Source organism: Echinococcus granulosus (genome assembly GCF_000524195.1).
Source record: "Echinococcus granulosus chromosome Unknown EG_S00062, whole genome shotgun sequence".
Lineage (NCBI taxonomy): Eukaryota > Metazoa > Platyhelminthes > Cestoda > Cyclophyllidea > Taeniidae > Echinococcus > Echinococcus granulosus.
Genome location: NW_020170442.1, coordinates 51,706 through 73,005, shown reverse-complemented (window position 1 = coordinate 73,005; position 21,300 = coordinate 51,706). Strand labels below are relative to the sequence as shown.

Sequence of the window (21,300 nt, the reverse complement as noted above, 5' to 3'; positions counted from 1 at the left end):
ATGGTCTCGTGCGAAATGGCGAAACAGAGTCTCAAGAACTTATTCAGAGGTACTTACTTCCACTAGAAACTACACTTGATGGTTTACGTTAATTTAGCTTTAAGGGCATTGCAAAATAAGAAATATTTGGCCTCGTTGGGTCGACCATATTAAGGATGTCGAGGAAATTCTCATGCTGAGATACAGACTCTTGTTTAACGGTGATTTGCCCTCCTATATTGAGACTGCCATTTACGTCTTGCGCCGATGCTTTCACCACTCGAAATGGAGTTTGTGCTCGTCAAATCAATGGCTCACCTTTAAAGACTGTGAATTAAGATTTTTTTAAAACACTTTTGTGGATTCTTAGCACGTGACTACTTTAAACCAAGCGCTTCTTTGATCATTTTTGGCAAAGATTAAATTTGAAATCTTTTACAACTGGCAAAATTGCTGCAAATACTTCGAGAGTAACTTCTAAATTTCTGCTCCCTTTAAAAAGGAGCCAGAAATGGAGACGAAGTATGGAGACGAACTCGCCAGGCTATTTGACATTTTCTTCAAAGGACGCGCGTGGATAAGAGTTAAGGCTGAGCAGACAAAGTTTAACTGATGAAATGACAGTCGCTCCCGTCAGATTGATCCCATTGTAGAAAACACTGTTTTTATTCCTTTTTTCCACTAATGCAAATAAAAAACCTACCCAAGGAGCTCCACTGTAAAGTATCAACGTGAAAATGCCTAGTCCATTAAATGCATAATATTCATAGGGTTCATTAATTATACGAACACAACTATAGCCGAATACTTGTCTTGTAGTGTGCAGAAGGGTCACAGATGCTTCGAGAATAAGTAAGTATTATTTTGTAGTGAATATAATATCATCAACACCTCAAGCTTAAATTTACTCTCCTGCAACTGTTTACCGTTCAAAATAATTATTTTAAGATGATTTGCATTTAATTAATGCAGCATTAGATAGTGCTATAAGCTTAGGCGCGAAAAAAAGTTATACGATTATTTCTTTAATCAATTCATCACGAGATTTGCATTTCCCCCTTCGTGCTCGAATAAACATCGTTACTTATTTTAATTTTAGTCATGATTTATGTATTAGAATGACCAGCCTTTGTGATTGATGGCTATATATGCTTCGGAAAAAAGGTGGATTTAATGAACTTCGGGGAAAATTTAGCACCTCATTAAAGCTCACGAACCACTACTCCTCTTTTTAGGATCACTGGTAATGATTAACTGAATGGACAAGCGAGGATTCCATGCAGTCTTACAGATGTCTTTTGTTATTCGCAAAATAATGCTTTACCTATGTATTAATAACGAAGAATACCAGCCATCTTTTTCGCACTTATTATAAAATAAAGTGTACACAATATCAGTCCAATTCATCAAAGATCTCAGATGTCTCCAATGGCTTACAAATTTTGGTGCGGAAAGTCCATAGCATCGGGTCTTTTTAGTAATATTGGAGAAATACCACGTTTTTCCCGTCATTTGCCCTCAAAATTCACCACAATCTCGAAATAGTTTGGACATAAATGCCGGTTAAACTCCCGTTGCGTTAGAAATCGCACGCCACTTGAGAAATTATGTTAAAAAATAGTGTTTAATAACCTTGCGTGCACTTCATTCAGGTAATGTGGTTGTGAAATAGTTAAACTGTCCATTATGAGGCTAGTTTATCTGGTGGTCAGAAGGATTTTGCCAAGTAGCCTCAGGCGCAAAAATCCTTAAGGAAGTTTCTAACTCACTAAGGCACTTTGAATCTTATCAGACGCATAAAATTGGTCCATAAAAGGATAAGTTGAATTATTTGGGAAATTCGTTAGCCATAAATTATCATCACATTCTTCAATACTCACATCCAGTATCCATAAAAGGATTTATTTTTGAATAAAAGCGGATAATCACATTTTGTCAATTGCCAGAATAGTTGTGACCGCAATTTAACAGAAGTGTAATCGCCAAACAGGATTGGTTTAAGCTTTCGCCCCTCGGTTAATGAAAATCCGCACCTTCGGGCATTCAGCCACTCTGATGCCAGGCGAGCGCAAGGATTGAAATCGGGCCATTGCAGCCGGCACATTGCAACTTGGTCGCATTAGCGCTGGAGTTATGTCCTCTAGCGGTCCTGTGAATGTGGAACCACATCGAATTGTGTTAATTCCAATCGATGTGAAATAGCATTCTCCTGGTACTTAGAGCATTTGAAAACCGGCACCTATCGCGTTTCGTTCATCCACGGCATTGAACCTGCGCATTCCTCCCCGACAGTTGCATTGGCCATTGAGTCACCCCCAATCATGGTCGACGATATGATAAGCGTGATGGAGGAGAGCATAATTTTAGGCAGGAAGCTTGGCCAAGAATACATGAAACCGGCGAAGGTGGCGAAACTATCATACAAGGCTTTCTTGCACATCGATACCAAGCCTGGCTCAGCTATTGTCCGGTCTGCAGCTAAACATAAAGCACAGCTGATCGTGCATGGCTCTCGCGGTTTCGGAGTCATCAAGAGAGCATTACTGGACAATATTAGTGACTACGTTGTTCACAATTCCACTGTTCCTGTAGCCGTGGTACCACCGAAGCCCGCGCAAAGTCGGAAGTGATTACATGAATCCTTCCTTAGGTTGAATGTTCGCTCTCTAATTTCTCTTGATTACCCTATCTTCAATCCTGCTGACAACACCGTGTGCTCTTTAGTCCTTTTCCGTATTTACTGACCTGCAGTGTGCTTTGTCCAAAGTATTCTTAAAAGCACTTGGTAGATGGAAATGTGGTGATTTGACACTTTTTTTAACTGTGCGTTCATCTACGTGGGAGTTTCAGTCTTTGGAGATTGTACTTTCACTGTGCAACGGCCTTTGGCCCACACAAATAGCCTCCCACCCCTTAAGCTATTACTACATGTCCCTCGGTGCTACCTTAACTGTAGCAAAGACGCGAAATGCTGCACTGGTGGCTGCGGCATGCGAACTCGACCGAGAAGGAGCAGTCGTGATGCTCCTAGTGTCCGTGTCGATTTTCCTGTGACAGAAGCATACACTTCCCTACTAAACTACACCAGATAAATGTATGCGTCAGGCAGGACGAGATTTTTTATGTATTCACAAAGTAAGCTAATCTGTAATTACTGTTATTACTTATTTTTCATTTTGGGAAGGCTGCCAATCATGGAAATTTCTTCAAAACTTCGATTAATGGGTAAACAGTGACTACATGATAAATGAAACCTTGTGTTGCAAGGCATCATTCGTTTCCTGATAATATTAGTTAGCTTTAGTAAGTTCTACCTATTTTAACTAGCTCGTTAGTTGTCCTGTCTGCTACGCAACCCCTTTCTTAGAATGGTAGAAGCACTAGTCGCATTCGTTTTTCCCTGTACTTTGCATCTTTTTGCTATGTAAGTGGACAGTGACATTTCAAGCAATAACTATTAATTTTGCTAACTTCTCCAAAAACAATGGCTCCTTCAAAGCCAATTACGGTGACGTCTGGTTTGTTGGGGCAAACTAATGTGATTGGATGGATTAAAATACCGCATCGCAGAGTACGCTTTCGAAAGAAAGATGTGGTGGAGTGAATCGCAATTGTCTGACCCGTCTGCAGGGAGGCTGATACAAGAAGGAATTTTCTGAAACACGCTGCAAAGTAGCGTTTCCTCAATCGTATTATGCGGACTTTTATGAGCCATTAAAGTAAAAGCTCATACTAGATTAAGGACGATTTTCTTTCTAATTTCTTGCGTATACAATGGAATTGGGACTTTAATATTTTACCATAATTGAAATCATTTTGAAAACATTTTTTGGTAATTTTGAGGCAACTTAAAATCCCAGTTTTCTAATAGATCCTGCTTAATGCACAATTACCGCAATGGTACTTTGCATTAAGTCCACATTCTTCGGAAAGGTTGTTTGTTAAGCTAATTTCATTGCCTCAACAAACTTCTTACATGTTGTCCAAGCGACTTCAGGCTAATTTCAACATTCATTTCTCTTCCACTCCTTTTTCACTCTACCAGCTGCTAATCGGGAAGAACGAAGCAACAGTTTTTATAATGAATTCGACTTCTCAACTTTTACTCGATATTTAAATGGGTCGAAATTCATCCTACTCTTCATTTGGCACTCACAAATGCTCTGGCGACTATTTGGCAGGGATATTTACCATCGCGACATACCATTGATCCTGGTAAATATTTTACTACCCAACGCATTCCGATGATTGTGTCATAAGCTTTCAATATCAAACATAAGTGAGCAAGCACTTAATTGGTCCTGGTAAAACTATAATTTAGATTCAGTCAAAAATTATCCAAATAATTGATACACTTAACTAGCAAATCAGTCAGAGGGCGAAGCAAAACTTCCTAGTTTGAGCTTGAAGTTATCCTTGAGCTGATTTATGACGCCCCTTTGCATTCTCCTCCGGAGCCTATTTGTATACTCCTTCCCACGAATGCCTTCTTCTGACTCATTCTAAAACGCTCTAGGATCATATACTTGCATCCATTTATGAATAAAAGCCAATTTTCTGACCAACTCCAAGCTCTCTCATTTTTTAATGCAGTCCATTCTAAACTCTCCTGCCCCAGAAACTTAGGGTTCGCTTTGCTCGTTAGGGGCTTACTTAAAGGCAATATTTATAGAACTCAGGACAAAACACGGTCTTAGAGTAGTATATATAGCAAAACGCAGTCACCACTGAATGGCCTGTTAAAAAGTACTCCTTTGTTGGTTTTATGCATTTTCTGCACTTTCTCATTTCTAAATTTAATTATATTTCATCATATCTAGCCGGCACACTCGGTTTTACAAGCATACTTCTGCTATAATTAAGACTGAGACACCAAAAAACCAACTTCCTCTTTAATTATTTCGCAATCAAATTAGCCTTGCTGGCACAGTGGTCGCTTGGTTGGGAGACACATCTAATTCGTTCAGTCCTAGCTGTGAGCTCGAACCCCTATAAGCCGAATGCCACTTCATCTACAGTCAAAGAAGAAGTCCCTGTAGTCTAATTTCTATTAATCAACAATATTGGGAAAAACTTTTAACCTTGCTCTTTTGTCAGCAGATTATTTACCAGTTCGTGCACACGACAACATTCCGGATTAAAAAAGGCAATTTCATATTATGTGTTGAGAAGACTACAATCATGTTGCGATGCAAGGCGCATCAGTCGGGTTCGCATTTATGAAACCCAGTGTGGTCGATACGCCAGTTTGTGTTATCTGTTATTTTTACGGTGGGCTTCTTATCCGGGTACATTACTGCAAACTGGAAAAAAATGTCATATAATGATGTATGAATTCAGAAGTTGAACATCGGAGCCATCGTACATTATTTTAGATTATATAGTGCTATAAACATCATGTTTCATCATCAAAATATCATCAACAAAAGATGTAAAGCTATGATCCTGGCAAACACTGAAATTATTTCTATTTAATTAATCTGCTTTTCGTATTAAAAAAACATACTTTCGAGGTAATTAATCCCACTAGCACACTGAAATTGGGTGATTACATAAAAATATTAAATCAAGATACGCTTGCTCCTTAGTGGCTATGCTTAGAGTCAAAAAATTTACTCATTCGTAGCAGCTTTGAAGTTTATAGAAACGAAATTTTAGATTAATTCCTAGATGATATTTTAAATTTTTGCAATGGCAGGGTTAATAGCAGCAAGCTCGCCAAATCAAGTTAAATGATCATCCACTATTGATAACATCCACATTTTGTTCACGCTTTCATTTCTGAGACAAATGGTGGTCAAAAGCATCAAGCAACGCTTTTGAAACACGTGAATGCAGCTATCACACGAAGGAGTTGCACACCTTTGAATGCAAACCACAAGAATCATCAATGGGCAGTGTTTTCGATGTTCACATTTTTCGCTTGCTTCTTAGAGGTTGAAATACCGAATCTTCTTCCCAATTACTTGCACAAATCGCGACTGAATCATACGAAAGTTAATGGATTGCCTAAACTAGAGTGAATTAAAGGAATTAGTGTGTTTTAAGGTAGTTGTCATATAGCTTGTGGACTGACAGGATCGAATATGTCATAGCTATGTGAGCAATGAAATTCACAAGCAAGAAGTTTGCTTAACAGTATTTTATTAATTAAGTTCATTTCGATTCCATTGTGTATCAAAATGAAAAAAAATGTGCAATTGTGGCATCAATAAGAGAAATACCTGTCTTCTCAGCGAATACAGAAATCCTAAAATTTCCAAGTATTAAGGAAATTATCATTCAGATTAACTTGACTTTACAGGATGTTCCTTTTCATTCAAGATGATTTTTCAGTCTTACAAAACTGTTGAGCCGTTGCATATTCCAAGCTAAACCACTTAGGTAGCAGTTTTTAAAGCTAAACAACCGTGTTCCCTAAACAATGCGTTAACTTTGTGCTTGTTGGAGTTAACAACATCAGTCCTTAATCAGCAGTGACAAACTTAATTCTTTCCCAAAAAAATACAACAACCCACAGAGAAGTGTCCGGATACGGTATACTACTTGCCTTTCATTCGGTATCATTGGCACCAGCCGTCTCCGCTACAAATATGTTCCCATCTAGGGATGTGGCCAGGATTGATTCTGGAGCCAAAAGTTGTTATTCCGTTTGCTCATTTGTTATGTGGTTACACAGGTATCGAATTGTGTTGGTGCTGTTTTTGCTGCACGCAATCAGTGATGTTTGGCCAAACGCAGCCCGTGGCATTTCAGCAATTCGCTAATGAACAGTGGAGGATGGGTGAGTCGATTGCATTTTATCAATTCGCGTCAGTGTTCTGGGATGCATTTGAACTATTACGAGAGTACATTGGAGTTTCAGGCTTAAAACATCAAAACCTAACTCCACCTGGAACTAAGCCGTTCTGATCTATCGTGGTAGGCGTTGACGACAAGACTCTCTGGTAGTTTGCTTTACACTTACAGTCTCGTACTTTCAAAATAGGCTCTTGTATTTACGGTGATATGTGTCAGAGTGATACATGAGAATCTGCTCATGGAATTCAAAACCTGGTCTAACTTATTTGACAAACATTTTGGGACTGAAGTCATTCCCTGATAAAAAAGGACATGGGTAAAATAACGGCTGAAATGGTGCCAAATTTCCCCAAGAAAATCAATGTGAAAGTCTTATCTGGAAGCAAACAAGAATACTAAAACAGACCTCGTCATTACTTTCAAGAGAGTAATTGGAAGATTACTAGAATTTCCGCTTCATTTATAATTGGAGTGATCAAACAAATTCGTCGTGATGAACAAATCATATTTTGTGAGGTTTTGATTTAGACTTTACGTGATTTAAAAATATTAGTGCTAGAATGTTGTGGAATAAGTAATGGAAATAGTAACACGGAAAGTATCAAGGTCCATAAATGTCTTACATCTCCAAAATTTTAAATATTATGAACTCATGTACAAGATTACGAAAAGGTAATTCGGTCCAAACGACTTAAAAGGCTTGAGAACACCTTGCGGATGATTAGTCTTAAAATTGCTGCCAATGAAAAATGCTGATGATGCCTTGGCTGGAAGGATGCAGGCCACGCTATCGTATCTGGAAGGCGAATGATACTACTTCCGTGTTTTTAATAATGATGGTAAAGCTATTTTACTGCCACTTAGTGCAATTTCGTACGTCTTGTATTTACAGGAAAGTTAGTGAGCGAACCAAGATAACCACAGATTTTGTGTGGATACCTTTTCAAATTTTTATGCATTAAATCACCCGTCGTTGCATTTCGTGAAATGAAGTTAATATGCACTGAACGCAGTAATATTTACGGTAATTCAAAGTGAGAACCAGTTTTCCTAGTTTTCTTTCGTTCAAACCATTCTCATGTCATCCCATCGTTTCTAAACTATTGAAGTGAAACTTCCCACTAGCTGCACGAGTTTTGACTTTTGTCAGACCTGTAGAGGAGGCCAGTAAGAACGCAAAATTGTGTCTAAACATATTTAGGAGCTTGAGGTAACTTCATTGCCTCAATTAAAGAAGATTTAAAGTACTGAAAAACAAAATTTGGGCCAGCAAAATCCGGCCAAAGTTGATAGTATGGGTGGAGCTGGTGCACCTGATGTGGGATGAGTAGTATGGAAACGAGAAGAGGGAGTGGAGGAACCCAAGCTCAACGTCCAGCAACATAATTTTTCAAATTGTCATATGTCACTTCGCTGGTTACACCAACTGGAACCTACAACAAGAATATACTGCGATCATTTTAAAAAGTGAAAAAAAATAAATTGTAAATTCGCATCTAAAGGCATATTTAGGTATATTTTAAGATTGTTCGAAGCTGTACGGTAGCTTTTGTATGTGACTACTGAAATCATGATTACATAGTGCTTGCTGAAAAACCCCTCCAACTCAAAATAATCTATGTACAGTAATGTGCATATTTCAAGCCCCACTGTTTACAATGAATTTGTAAAAATGCTCTTACATATGTTAGCATAATTTCCCACCAAAATATTGTGCTTTTTTAATCTGCCGCCAGTGGGGTAAAAATGCTTTTTCTAGGTAAATGTCTGCCAATTCCCGACAGCAAGTTTAGCTCATCGCGACAGAAGGGTCGACCTCAAGTCCACTTATGCCGATTTAGCTTCCTAGTTAAAACGCATGATTAAGGTGAAAGCTTGCAGGCATGAAAAATTAATCTCAATTATTTTAAAAACCAAAGCGTGACTGAAGGAATTCTTAGATTAACTGTCTCTGTTTCAGAGCCAAAAAAACAATGCCGTTGCCGGCATTTACGGTGTAATATGCCGTAAGTTGACTTTCGAGGAAATTTTGGAAATTACATTTTGCCACCAGGAGCTTCCTAAATGAAATCATTGCATAGACCATATGAAAATAGAAATCTACGGTCAATGAAATGAATCAACAGACGATTGAAAACATCTTACTCTTTGTGTGATGTCATTGAAATAACCCATGGTGTAATCGAAAAAGAATGTTCTGAACTTGTTGAAATAAGATGGAAGAATGCAATCTTACGAGAAATTTAGTGCAGTTAAAACCGCATTTCATGGGTCCATCAAACCAATCTATAAAAGGGATTTGCCATACCTTGCGTACAATTTCTTTAAGCCGGTCATTTTGTAGCAGTAACTCAACAGATCTGTAGTAAGCAGCTAGCCTGTTCTTAGTGGCTTCTGGGTCTAGCGTGTACGCCTCAATACCAAGGGTTATTTTCGTTTTCTCCTTTGCCAAGCACTGCTTTTGCACAGCCTCCTTATCCTCACCCAGAACGAGAATGCGTACTTTTGAATTGGTCTATCAAAAAAGGAGTTAGACAGCGCGTCTACAAGCAGTATTCCACCTGACTTATTGTGAGTGCAAGAAACACTGAAAATAGGTATTCTCGGAAAAGTAGTTTCCGAAAGGTCCAAATTAAAAGGTAAACTGAAATTTACTGCAATGACCTCCTTTTTGAACTACCAAAGCTACATAGTAGTTGAATAAGAGAAAACTTCTACTTTTCTTATGGCGTGTGCTGCCAGAACCGCATTTCACGCATTCCTACACTTCAGTGTATAAATAGGGAAGAAGCGATGACAATTTTTCGTCCCGATGTTCAGGCATTATTTTTTCTACCACTTTTGTAAATTGTCTTTTATCCCCAACAGCATCTCATAATTAAAAGAGATCCATTCCCATTACACACTAACAATAAGCCCTTAATTTAATGAAGGCTAGACAAAGTGACCAAATAAATGCTTGCATTTTTTGTACAGAAATTAAACAACTTTGTAGAGACTCAAAGAATATTTTTGTCAAAACGGTCACCATTACACCATAATTCATAATTCTTCCCCAGCGAAACGCAAACTAGCTGCGAAATTCAACCTCATACGACAAAGTATAAACCTGGTGACGGTCAATTCAACTTCTTTCTCTAACGCTATTCTCGTGACGGCTATCCTATTTCACACGTAATTGTCCAATAACAGGAAAAGACGATAGTCACCAGTTGCAGAGCTATCAGGGAAATAAAGAGAATTTAAGTGGTACTGTTTCTCCGTTCTGTCCTAAAATGCAAATCTTCCCATAGTCGTTTTTTGAATTATAAGGTCTCACGTTGTCCTGGAAGAAAAGGACCTTCCATCCGCTGATTTTGGTTGCTTTCCGAGGCTACTTACGTACGCATATTTCATTTATATCGTGTCAGGTGGATCCCAGCAAGAAATTCATGGAGCACACTCCCCTTCCACACACCCCCACAAAGCATAGGCTTGATGGACTTGAATGCCTCAGAGGTATGGGATGGGAAGTATGTAGATCATTTTGCTCGTTCAACGAAAGTTTGAATACAAACGGCTTTTCTTATTAAAAGTCATTCAGAAAACAACACAACAACGGCGTTTTCATAGACGATATGAAACGAGTGAAGGACAAAATTGACAGTCTGAAAACTTGCCTCCGCCATCTAACGGTGCACGGCATGTTCTATTCATTTCCTTATTAGCTTTCATAAATTCGCCACTTGATGCAAGAATAAGCCATTTGTTTCACTACTCACTTTAAGCATCACTAGAGACTGTTTCTACCATCTTGATTTGTAATTACTTTAACCAAGCGGCGACAGATTATTCTTCGCTATCAGGAATACTGTGTCTTCCAGAACATAACGCACCAATGATGCATTGCCGGTATCACATTTAACACCATTTACGGTCGGTACAACCTGTCACTGCACCTTGTTCAGATGTTATGCTTGTTTTGCACGATTCTCGTAAGGCTTCGGAAACGGGTTTAGATTTGCAAAGTGGGCATTCTCTAATTGCATCAGGCCCAGTCACCATTTTGTGAGGTTTCAAAAAAAAAAAACAAGGAAATAGTTGAGCACACCAAAGAGTGCCGATGGATTGACGCGCATATCTATAGCTCATATAAACAATCGCGTGCATTTTACGGATTCCTCCAAGTTATAAGCCATTGCAACGAGCTACACAGAAAGCATTACAACACTTTTGGTCATCTAATATTTTAATTAGAACTATATGTTAAATTACTACTAAAAACAGATACAAACGAACCTTCATGGGGTTTTGAAGCAATTCAAGTACTTCATTAGGGCTTCCAACAATTACGAAGCCTGTGCTTTCTGCAATCCCACCAGTTAGTGATTTCTCAATCCGCCCAAATTCGTTCTCCTACAAGGCAAATAAGCTTTAACGCATTGAATCTGGTCAATTCCCCTCCATCAAATGTCTCCATATTTTAAGATTTTTATAAATTAATTGGCATTATCATATTTGGATTTCTATTAGCACGAAAAGAAGGGCAGCTCATTGGGCGAGAAAGGCAAGAGTGGAATTTCCAAATGGGCAAGTTATAAAATGCGCCTCTATGTGCGAAAATAATGCACCTTCTGAGGAAGATGAACTAACGGTTTCCAACTTTGGGACAGGCGGTGGTCACAAAACGTGGCGTCAGTTAAGTCAGGCTAGTGCTGACCCTACTGTCCAGAACAATACAACCGTCCAGAAACTGGCTGTTTTTACTACTTCGGTGTACCTACTGCAACCACAGGCTTACGTATCGCCTAACTACCTCTTCAAAAAAGAAAAGAAATGATCTGATCGTGGCATTGCCACTTGCATATCGTCAAGGTTTTGGCAGCCGGGTATCTGAAGCTGCAAGTCATGGAAGAATGGGTTGTTTCAGACGTTTGCATAATGCTATAACTTGAATGTTTTTGTTTTTAGAATGGGAAACGCATTCAGTTAAGCAAAATAATACTACTTCTCCTTTCATTGTGGCACTTTTCCCAACTTGCCTGCTCATAATCTTTCTCTTGTGCATTCCTTATAGAAGCAAAAGTAAAATTTGTTTCCGTTGCGAGCCTCCTAGCCAGATGTTCTGTTCCACATGTTGGAGGTCCTATCGGGTGAAGTGGTTGAAGTTACTGATTTTTTAACTTACCAATAATAAAATACGTCCAAAAATCAGGCCAACCCGAGTAGAGGGCTGCAGAAAAACAAAAATTTATTTAACGAATGCAGAACTTATTGGTTAAGCCGCGGAAAAGTTTTCTTACATGCGCTTAAATTTGAAGAGGATGATGGCTGAAAAAAAATTTGCAAATGAGATTACAGCACTTATTTTAGCTAACAGATATACGGTATGGGAAAATTTTGCATTACGGATTTTATGATCACTTCTCTTATACTGTCATGACGAATCTCATCCACATTTGAATCACTTTTATGCACATCCCCCTGAAACTTCAAACAAAGTAATATGCATAATGAGTGCGTAAAGATCTTAAGAAAAGCGCTGCCTTATAACTCAAACATCTTATATTCGTCGGCCATAAACCATTCGAATACACACTTAGATGTCATACGTGATAGCAAAATTAAATGGCTCGTAAAGTATAAGAAAATGGGTTTGAGAATAACCTTATTTGAAATAAACGAGGACAATTTTGTGGTTTAGTACTGTTCTTAAGAATGCACAACAAGGCGTTGTTCTCCAATCGGGCCAAAGCAACATATTTGCATAGCTTATGTACTCTAAATGTTCAAGCCTGCTCATTCATGCATCATGTAGACATAAAAAATTAGCATTTATAACCGTACGTTATCATTACTGCCGTTTCAGCGATGTACAATTATCCTGGTAATAGCATGAAAAACTCATTCAAATGTCCACTACTTAAGCAGTGAGGCTTAAATAGACTGGAAATTAATGTTAATAACTGTTTTGCATGGAGCAAGACGCCACTCTTTCGTATTCTTGAGCCTGATTACTCTTCCACCATGCGCAGTAGCTGTCCACGTAAATTCGTTTTTAAACAAACTCGATTAAATCAAATAGACAATTACTAATCAAATACCCGGACCGGCAAAACAACAACACTTAATTATTAGACCAAAATTTTCCCAAATTAATGGATAAGTCATCACTAGAACCTCCAAAATACCACCCACAATTTGAATATCCCTTCCTGCAGGGTCTTTTTGTTCTTCCTGAATTTCGGCCGTTGCTTTACTGTGACTGTTATTCGCCTAAATGAGTTCGGAAAGGAAACTGTTATGGAAAAACATTATGTGCAAATAAATACAGTAACAAAGTTGAAAATTCCTTACCAATTCAACAAACTGAAGGGCATTATTGTTTGCACCATTTGCAGATTGTCTCTTGGCGAGGAAATATTCCACGAAAGCGACTAAATCCCTGGTTATCAATTCGGCATCACGATCGGCCGGCATCTAAAGCAGAAATACAGTATGATGCATAAAAATTAAAGTGTTTCTTTAATTATCAATGGTAGAACCAGCAGATAATATTTTCAGTCAAAAGAAATACCCGCTGGAACTTGGATAAATGCGTCGATCTGATAAAAAGTGTTCTAAAATAGCATACTGAACTAAAATAATATTCAAATGAATTATTTTCCTTATTCAAGGCAACTCTGCCACTTCTGTGCTAATAGCTGCCGGATCTTTGGAATCAGACTTAGTAAGATCTTTGCAAATTTCACGGAAAATATAACAGTTGTGTCGAAGTTAAAATTAAAAGTATAGAAACTGGAAGGTAAGTGATACCAAACTGAGTGAACACGGTGTTCACTTAAAATTTTGCAAGAGTTAACAGCATTTCAAATTTGCTTCATCATGTAAATATAGACTACCCAATATAATTTGCAATTTACCTTATATAAAAATGCCAGAAGGCCAAATGATTTTATTCTTGACGCTTTAGAAAGTGAATGAATACTCTATGCATTTTATTACGAACATAAATGGAAACATTCATCAATAACTTCACTTTTCGATACCTAACAAGCAATTTGTCACTCGCCTCGATTTCAAAGCATTATTTGCTTGGTTGTCAAGCTGTTTTGTTATCAATCGAACGGCTTTGAGCGTTATTTCCATCTGAACTATTGCGTTTGGAAAAACCTTAATCGTTTAAGTCCATTGTCATTGGGAGGCAACTTGAGAAAGCACCTAGTTGGAATGGTTTCTCCAAATTGATATAAAACATACAGACAATTTTGAAAACTGTTTAGGAACGGTAGCACTGTTTGAACTTGATTTCCGAGTCTTAAATACGCTTAAAACTATTTTACACGTCTCAACAGTAGCGATTGCCTTGAAAATGCACTTTCATAGTCCATCCAAGGTTAATTTCATCAGGTATTTATACTTAGTCTTTCGCTTTACACATGCGCATGTTTTGAATAAAAACCAGACTTGACTTACGATGACCAGCTTTCCAAGCTCGTCGAAGTAGCGCACGACGGGAAGGGAGACCTGTTTGAAGAAACTGACGCGCTGATGCACGATGTGCGTCTCGTCCTCGATGCGCTTCAGGCGAGTGCAGCGCCTATTCAGCCGCGTAATCAGCGTCTCCTCCTCACAATCCAACAATACCACCATATCCGCCCCTCCGATCTGCCAGGCAGATTGTAACATAGTGTGACCCTAAATGTCTACACGTATTGAGTTATCTTTATACATCACTACTTCAATTATCAATCTCGTGGACGCTTTTAGAAGTCATGGATAAAATATTATTAAACCACCTTATCATCATACAGTTACCCGGCCACAGCGTCGTTAATTAAAACTCCTCAAAAGCTTTGTATCTGGAAAATTTCACTAGATTATAAACCTGAAGCTGCCAGGCATGTTCTGAGACCTGTCAAAAGACCCATTTCAGAATTCTCACAGAAAACTATGATATTTAAGCATTCGCATTTACGTCACTTTTGGAGTATATGACAGCCTTTTGCTCTATTCGAATACAATGCCTGAGAAGCAAATGAGCACCATTTCGAATTAACGCATTTATTTCTCATACAAAAAAGTCAAGACGGTGAAAGCAGTTTAAACCAAAACACTTTCCCAAATTATTAAAGTCTCATCAAGACTACCTGTTATTTTCTATTCATGTTATGAGTATAATAGGCAATAGTGATGGTGTTGCTTATTATGTGTGAATTCTTTTCCTTTTACAATAATTATATGATCTAAAATACCAAAACCAACTTGAAATTATTATTGACAAAAAAAACACTCTCCAAGAGTTACAGTAACCGCCGCACTGAATTAAGCGGTTTGGTTAAGTTTTGGCAGTGGGAATTAAAAGTTGGGTATTCAACTATAAATGAGCAGCAGTAGAGTCGTATTAATATATTTTTTAATGAATCGCAATGCTAAAGTAACAAATTTGTCCAAATTCACAAAAAGCAAATTTTTCTACAAGCAGGCTTTTCCACTAAGCAGGGTAACGATATTTGAACTGTGGGTGGAGCTAAGAAGAGGCATAAAAGTGGCACCAGTCGTCAACTGCCCCACCCACTGGGACACACCCAGGCATGGGGGAAATCGCAATGCATGTAGTAAAGACAATAAAATTGGTCAGGAGCAAAACATACCGTCTTATTAAATGTTGAAATTTGGCTCTCATCATTCATGTAGCCCTCAACAACAACCAGAGTGGCGTTATCCGCTAACTTGACAAACTCATCTCGAAGAATATCTATTTGTATGTCCTAAAACATTTAAAGACCATGCAGTTCATTCGGTGTCGTAAGTGTACAACTTACCCAGTACTCAGGAATCATACGATCCTAAAATGTATGAAAACGTTATTATTAAGCTTAGAATCACTTTAATAGCATCAGATTATTGAGACTTATCTAGGAGTTAATTTTAAGTGTGCAGTCATACATTAGTTATAAACTAGAAAATTAATCATTGCAAATGCATAAACTCTGTCCTACTCAGGCTTCAAACAGGGAGAGGACGCACGTAGCTGAGAGGCGGTTCGCTGCTGTGCACACGCTTAGCGACGACGTCCCAGTCCTTTTCGGCGCCGGTGGAGAGGGCGTTGAGGACGCGGGTGCGCAGAAGATCTGTGAGGTTGTAGTGCTTCGCGCCCTTTATCGATTGGCACAGCGACAACGCCTGCTTCGTGCGACCCGAACCCGGGCCACCTTTGCGTTGGGGTAACCAACATATGTCAATTAGTACCACCTTTCTACGCTTGCCTGCTTGCTTACCTTGTCCGATACCTTGACTCCACTCTGCGATTACCTTTACGTGCAGATTTACTTGTGCATTTGGATTAGTAAAATGTTGGATTTTTAAATTTTTAAGCATGCCTTAATTCACCTCACTCTTGAGGTATTGTGGTGAAAATAGAATAAACTCGTAATCAATAGCGAAGGACTCTTGGCTAGCCAAATATTCCTCTATGGTAAGCACTTGATGCAAGTGAATGACCTATAGAAACGAATTCTATACCGGTTGCAATTACTAGTTATTTTCTTATCTAGTAAATTTTATGAAACGTTTTCGATTCGGGAACATACAATGACTGTTTTTGGATGTTAATTCCTAGGTTAATCAACAAAGCAAATATCCTAAACAAACGCTGATCTAGAATAAGAAATTTGATGGCCTTGACAATCAACAAGCACTTATGCTGGCTCGATATTGGAAAAAGGCCTACTCTCTTACTGTTATTGTTTTATCCTGTCGAACTTTATTCCAAATTTCGCTGTTTTATTTATATTCAATAGCTACGTGAAAAAGGGATTTGACACTGCTTTCACAAGTTCATATTTATGTGATAAACTTTTATTTCATCTAAAGCCGTCACGCAAATTTAGATCCAAGAGATATATTTTGAACAATTAAAAAGGTTTTCGCATATATGGCGATAAAATATGAGTAACTTTAGCTATAAAAAAGATGAACCCACCCAGGAGAATCATGACTGGACAAGTAGGTAGCCCACCTTGGCGCCCAAGGTCCTTGTATTCTGGACGAATAATGGGGATGTTAAAAGTTGGTGGGTTACCCGGACAACCCACAATTCTTTGTAAGAACGGTCTGGCCTGAGTGTCTGTAATGCATTCCCTTTCCGGCTTTATCAGTGGAGCTACAGCACAGTGATTCCAATGTAAAAAACCGCGAAAATTAAAATAAAAAGAGACTACCTGTCACTCGTCTGGTGAGGAGAAAGTCAAATATCGCTAAAAGTTCACGCTCTATGTCCTCATCTTTTCGTTCGCCGTCAACCTGTAAAATAAATTATTTTTAACATCCAAATTTTTCATTCGCTTATCGTTTATTCCCTTGACTATCATATTGTACACAGCAGCTTATCACTTGCACAATAGAATATATGAATTTGACATTCCAATATTTCAGGAATTCATCAGGCATCATAGAGAATGCACTATGAATGGTTTGCATATAATAGCACTTTGCAACCATGACATTTCTGGCGTACAACAATTTGATTAATAAGCAAAATTACTGTGGGAAAAGTGGACTGTTTGAACACTTGAACGAATATTTGGACATTTTAAAATTCTAACACTATCGGCGAATCTCTTAATCTCTGGTGCGCGACCTATATAAACATGGTGTGACTCGTCACAAATGAGTCGAATTTAGTTCGTAAGGAAAGTTAGTTACATAAGGAGCAACACGTGGCTAGAAAAGTAATGCGCACCACTCGTAATTTGCTTTCATTGTCAATAACTTTGCATACGGGAAGTGTTACGTTCTTGAAAGTGCATATTTTCCTTCGAATCACATCATTCGGTAAAGGTTTGGCGGGTCCACAACTTGTCTGTCTTGCGTTTAGCAGCTGATGCAGGCATTTTTCCTCAGAAGCGTCAATGAGGATAACGCCGGATAGATTATCCTTACAGATCTAAATAGGAATTAGTATCAAATTGACATATTTCATTAAAATAATGTCTTATTTGCATATCAAAGAGATTTCTTGATAACACTTGCAGCACTTTGTGGAAATTCAAAAAGTACCATAAACCCATTTGTATTTTTGTTCCCAAAGCTAAATATGTTCATGGTGAAACAATGTAAAAGCTTCTTGACTAACACTTTCTGCTAAGTACTTCTTTCCGGTTGCTCAATTGACATTTTCTAATAGTGACTTTAATAATTAAGCTTGGTCAAAAGTGAAATCTACAGCTTTTCCAGAATCGCAGTCTGTAATAAGAAACATACATTAAACTTGAGATCTTCGTACTGTTTGAAAGTTCGGGGGTATCCATCAATGATAAATCCCTCACAGGTGGGATATTGATTAATATTCCACTTAAGAAGCTCTAAAACCATATCTTCGGGGGCCAAATCTCCTGATTTAATAAAGCGAAGAGCAGAACTCCAGCGGCTATGGGACTTTCTTTCTTCAATTTTCGCGCAATTAATTGCTAAATCTCCCATGCTAATATGCACGAAACTTGGATAGTAGTTAAGCATCTTTCCCGAAAATTCCCTTGCTCCAATGCCAGGTGCAGCGATAATACATATGACAGTGGCTTGTGGGCGCATCTTGAATTGGGAACATCCGGTGCCAACCATTGGTTGATATCTTGAAAAAGGCTCGCTATTTCGTCTCAACGCAAGAGGTGGCAAAGGACAGCGCTTTCCCTCAAGAAACAAATCCCATCTAACAGATTTATAATCTTTTCGCTTTATCTTCTCAAGGCATTCTTGTAAATACTGAATTGGATCGACTGGTCGGTGATACATCAAACCTGTCATGAGGCACTTATTTATCAATTATCCAAAGTATAGGGAGTACCTCAAATAATTGTGGAATTTCTTTACATGCAAGATATTCCTTAGTTTCTTTTGGTGGTATTACGGGTTTTCTCATTCCCATTGCAAGATTAGGAGTACAATCAAGAGATTGCACGCCTCTACGACCTTGGCATTCAATCCATAGCAACGAGATAAAGTAAAACTCAGACCTTAAAACCCATGTAGTTTATCGGTCACGACTTTACCTAAGCCATTTAGTCACCCTTATACACTTCACACGATTCTTTTAAATATTTATGATACGTTCTATAGTTTACTGTAATGCAATTGCTTCGTTGTGATGTACAGCAGTCAAATTAAAGTGGAAATGATTTTTGGGGTATCTTGGGAAACATTATTTGATTTACAACATTATGATTTGTTTAACTAGGACCATCATATACTATGGTGAATGTAGCGCCCCGATGCTTTCCTGAATACTAAAGAAGGCCTAAAACATGGGCAGAATATACAATGTCGGCATACAATGGCACATGGGATCTACTGGTACGGTCTGAAGGCCAGGTCATCCACTGAAGGCACAATGGCGGAGCCCTTGAGTGCCCCCTTGGGAAAACCGAGAGTTAAGCAAACAATCAAAATATTGCGGTGGGAATGTATACACCTGGCTCACTGTCTTAACTTATGAAGATCTGGCGTAAGTTAATTTTGAGACTGATCTCGTATTTGCTCTGCTATGCTATCTCTCCCTATGCCATCCTTGAAACACTAGTATGCCATTCTGCTACATAAAAGGTTTAGTTTTCTGTATTTTATTGAGGATTAGAGGGATCACTGGGCGCTATACCACTAGGACAAAGGTTCGATCTGGAGAGACCAAAGAGTGCGTGTAGTAAAGTTTGCTTTAAATCACATATTAAATACTGTAATGCGGTATGCTAGGTCACAAATTCGGCCTTGACAGTATCATGTAGAGAATAAGTGACAATGCTCTCAATCGTGAAAATATTTAGCTTCCGTGTAATCCGAAGAAATTACTTCGGTTGCTTATAATTATTCATACGCTGTATTAGTCCAGTGTTTAGTTAACCATATTTTCTACTGCACTGGGTTTCCGATTTCCAGCCTTCCCTCTTGACGCTCTAGTCTTCCAGTTATGCGTATAGGCCCCCATCCCTTCTATGCTTTAGTAATAAAACTCCTAAAGTTGCTTCCTACAAATTCGGTGTAAACATAGCATCCCATCGGTAGCTGTAAGGGGTTTCCTGTCGTTGATTAACTCCCGCGACTTTGCAGTCTCAACACCTAATTCAGATGGAGGCTGTTTTATGAAAAGGATTCCACGTAAATTAGTTTGAGTACCGTTGAGTACCACTATTTGAATTTGTTGAACATATTCCTTCTGATCTGTCATTAAAGAACGTACGCTTTGACTGCATGCCCAGCATAGAGTTTAGCATTATATAATCGAAGAAGCGGTTTATTTTGAAGTGTTGCAGATTGATTCAGGTAAGTGCAAAGATTTCTTCTGTGCTTCAGGTGGGAATGTTGCAGGTAGGTAATTGTAGGTACTTTCACGCCTAAACTGTGTTCGGGTCAGGGGACTAGCTTTTCCGACTGATGAACATATTCCCCAAATTTTAAGGAATATGTTAGAATTTGTTAAAATTTTGGCCCTTCTTTATTTGGACATTCCTGATTACCACTAGCTCTTGATGTTGTACATTAAAATTTGATAGGATGACTTTTGACATTTGTGTCCTAGGCCATGAATATGGCGAAATGTATGCTCCCCTTTGGCTGTTTGGTTCATCAAATATAACTTGTGAGCTATCTCCAACACACCTGATATACAACTTTTCTGTATTTTTCAAATAGTACGTCCCAAGTGAACATATGACTTTAAATTAGCAAGACTGCTGGAATAAATTAGCGATGACAAGAGTTGGAGCTAGCTAAAATGTAAGGGTGGTCATGGAGATCTGAATCCTAACGCACTGGCTTCAGCACTCACCAAATTTTGCGCTGGTATCCAGCCCATCATGTTCCCACTATCGAAGGTAGTGCAGGCGCGCTCTTCCCGCTTCGAAATTACAATTGCTGCTCTAGAGAACCAAAGTACACGCGGTGACACTAATCCTCGTGTTTGCTTTTGCGCTATTGACATTGACAATTCTTAAAAATTACTATTAAGCAGGTTTCACCTACTCTTTTTCCGGATAATGGAGCTGAAACCGCCTTCCCATGGTAGAAAAGGCTGAAAAATATAAGCATCTGTGGGCAAATCACACCTTTCGCACAATTACTACACCAAGTCGTAGACAACGCACGTGAAAGAAGGATAAAGCAAACGTCTTGTAAACTCTGACAGTTTTATCGCGTCAATTTAATGCTAACTTAGTTACCTCATTGTTAAAGCAATGTTGATAGAGTGCATATCTTTATTGGATCAAGAAACTCAGTGGCAGTCTCATATTAGGCACAAGATGCACATAAAAGCAGCTAGTTTGGGTGTTGGATGGTCGCAATTGCGACAAGTCATGTGGCCTTCGAGGTGTAACAGTACCGTGCACAATGGTGTGCATTCATTGTCATGATACAACTCTCATCAAGCGCATACTCCCCATTGATTCAGTTACTTCCACGTGATGATAGAAAGACCTGTCCTCACAGTGTGGGCGTTTCTTGGCTTCGCAGTTCGCTCCTTGCGTCCCATTGGCCTTTTAATCAAGGCAC

The 21,300-nt window shown here is 38.6% G+C and overlaps 2 protein-coding genes across 2 annotated transcripts; one reads left to right on the top strand and one right to left on the bottom strand. All coding sequences in view use genetic code 11, as the record gives it.

The window, feature by feature from the left end:
- Positions 1-3,071, top strand: EGR_06693 (universal stress protein; the record flags this gene model as incomplete). The annotated part of the gene is made up of 3 exons (XM_024495942.1): positions 1-49; positions 2,182-2,605; positions 2,936-3,071. 3 exons carry the CDS (start codon positions 1-3, stop codon positions 3,069-3,071), a joined length of 609 nt encoding a protein of 202 aa, XP_024349602.1.
- A 5,076-nt stretch (positions 3,072-8,147) lies between these two features.
- EGR_06692 (Adenylate kinase isoenzyme 5) lies at positions 8,148-18,552 on the bottom strand (the record flags this gene model as incomplete). Its single annotated transcript, XM_024495941.1, has 16 exons — positions 8,148-8,213; positions 9,089-9,295; positions 11,059-11,175; positions 11,561-11,577; positions 11,798-11,905; positions 11,948-11,992; positions 12,951-13,035; positions 13,117-13,239; positions 14,236-14,427; positions 15,414-15,530; positions 15,585-15,608; positions 15,790-15,974; positions 16,781-16,924; positions 16,983-17,064; positions 17,504-17,707; positions 18,025-18,552. 16 exons carry the CDS (start codon positions 18,550-18,552, stop codon positions 8,148-8,150), a joined length of 2,244 nt encoding a protein of 747 aa, XP_024349601.1.
- Between the last annotated feature and the right edge of the window lie 2,748 nt (positions 18,553-21,300).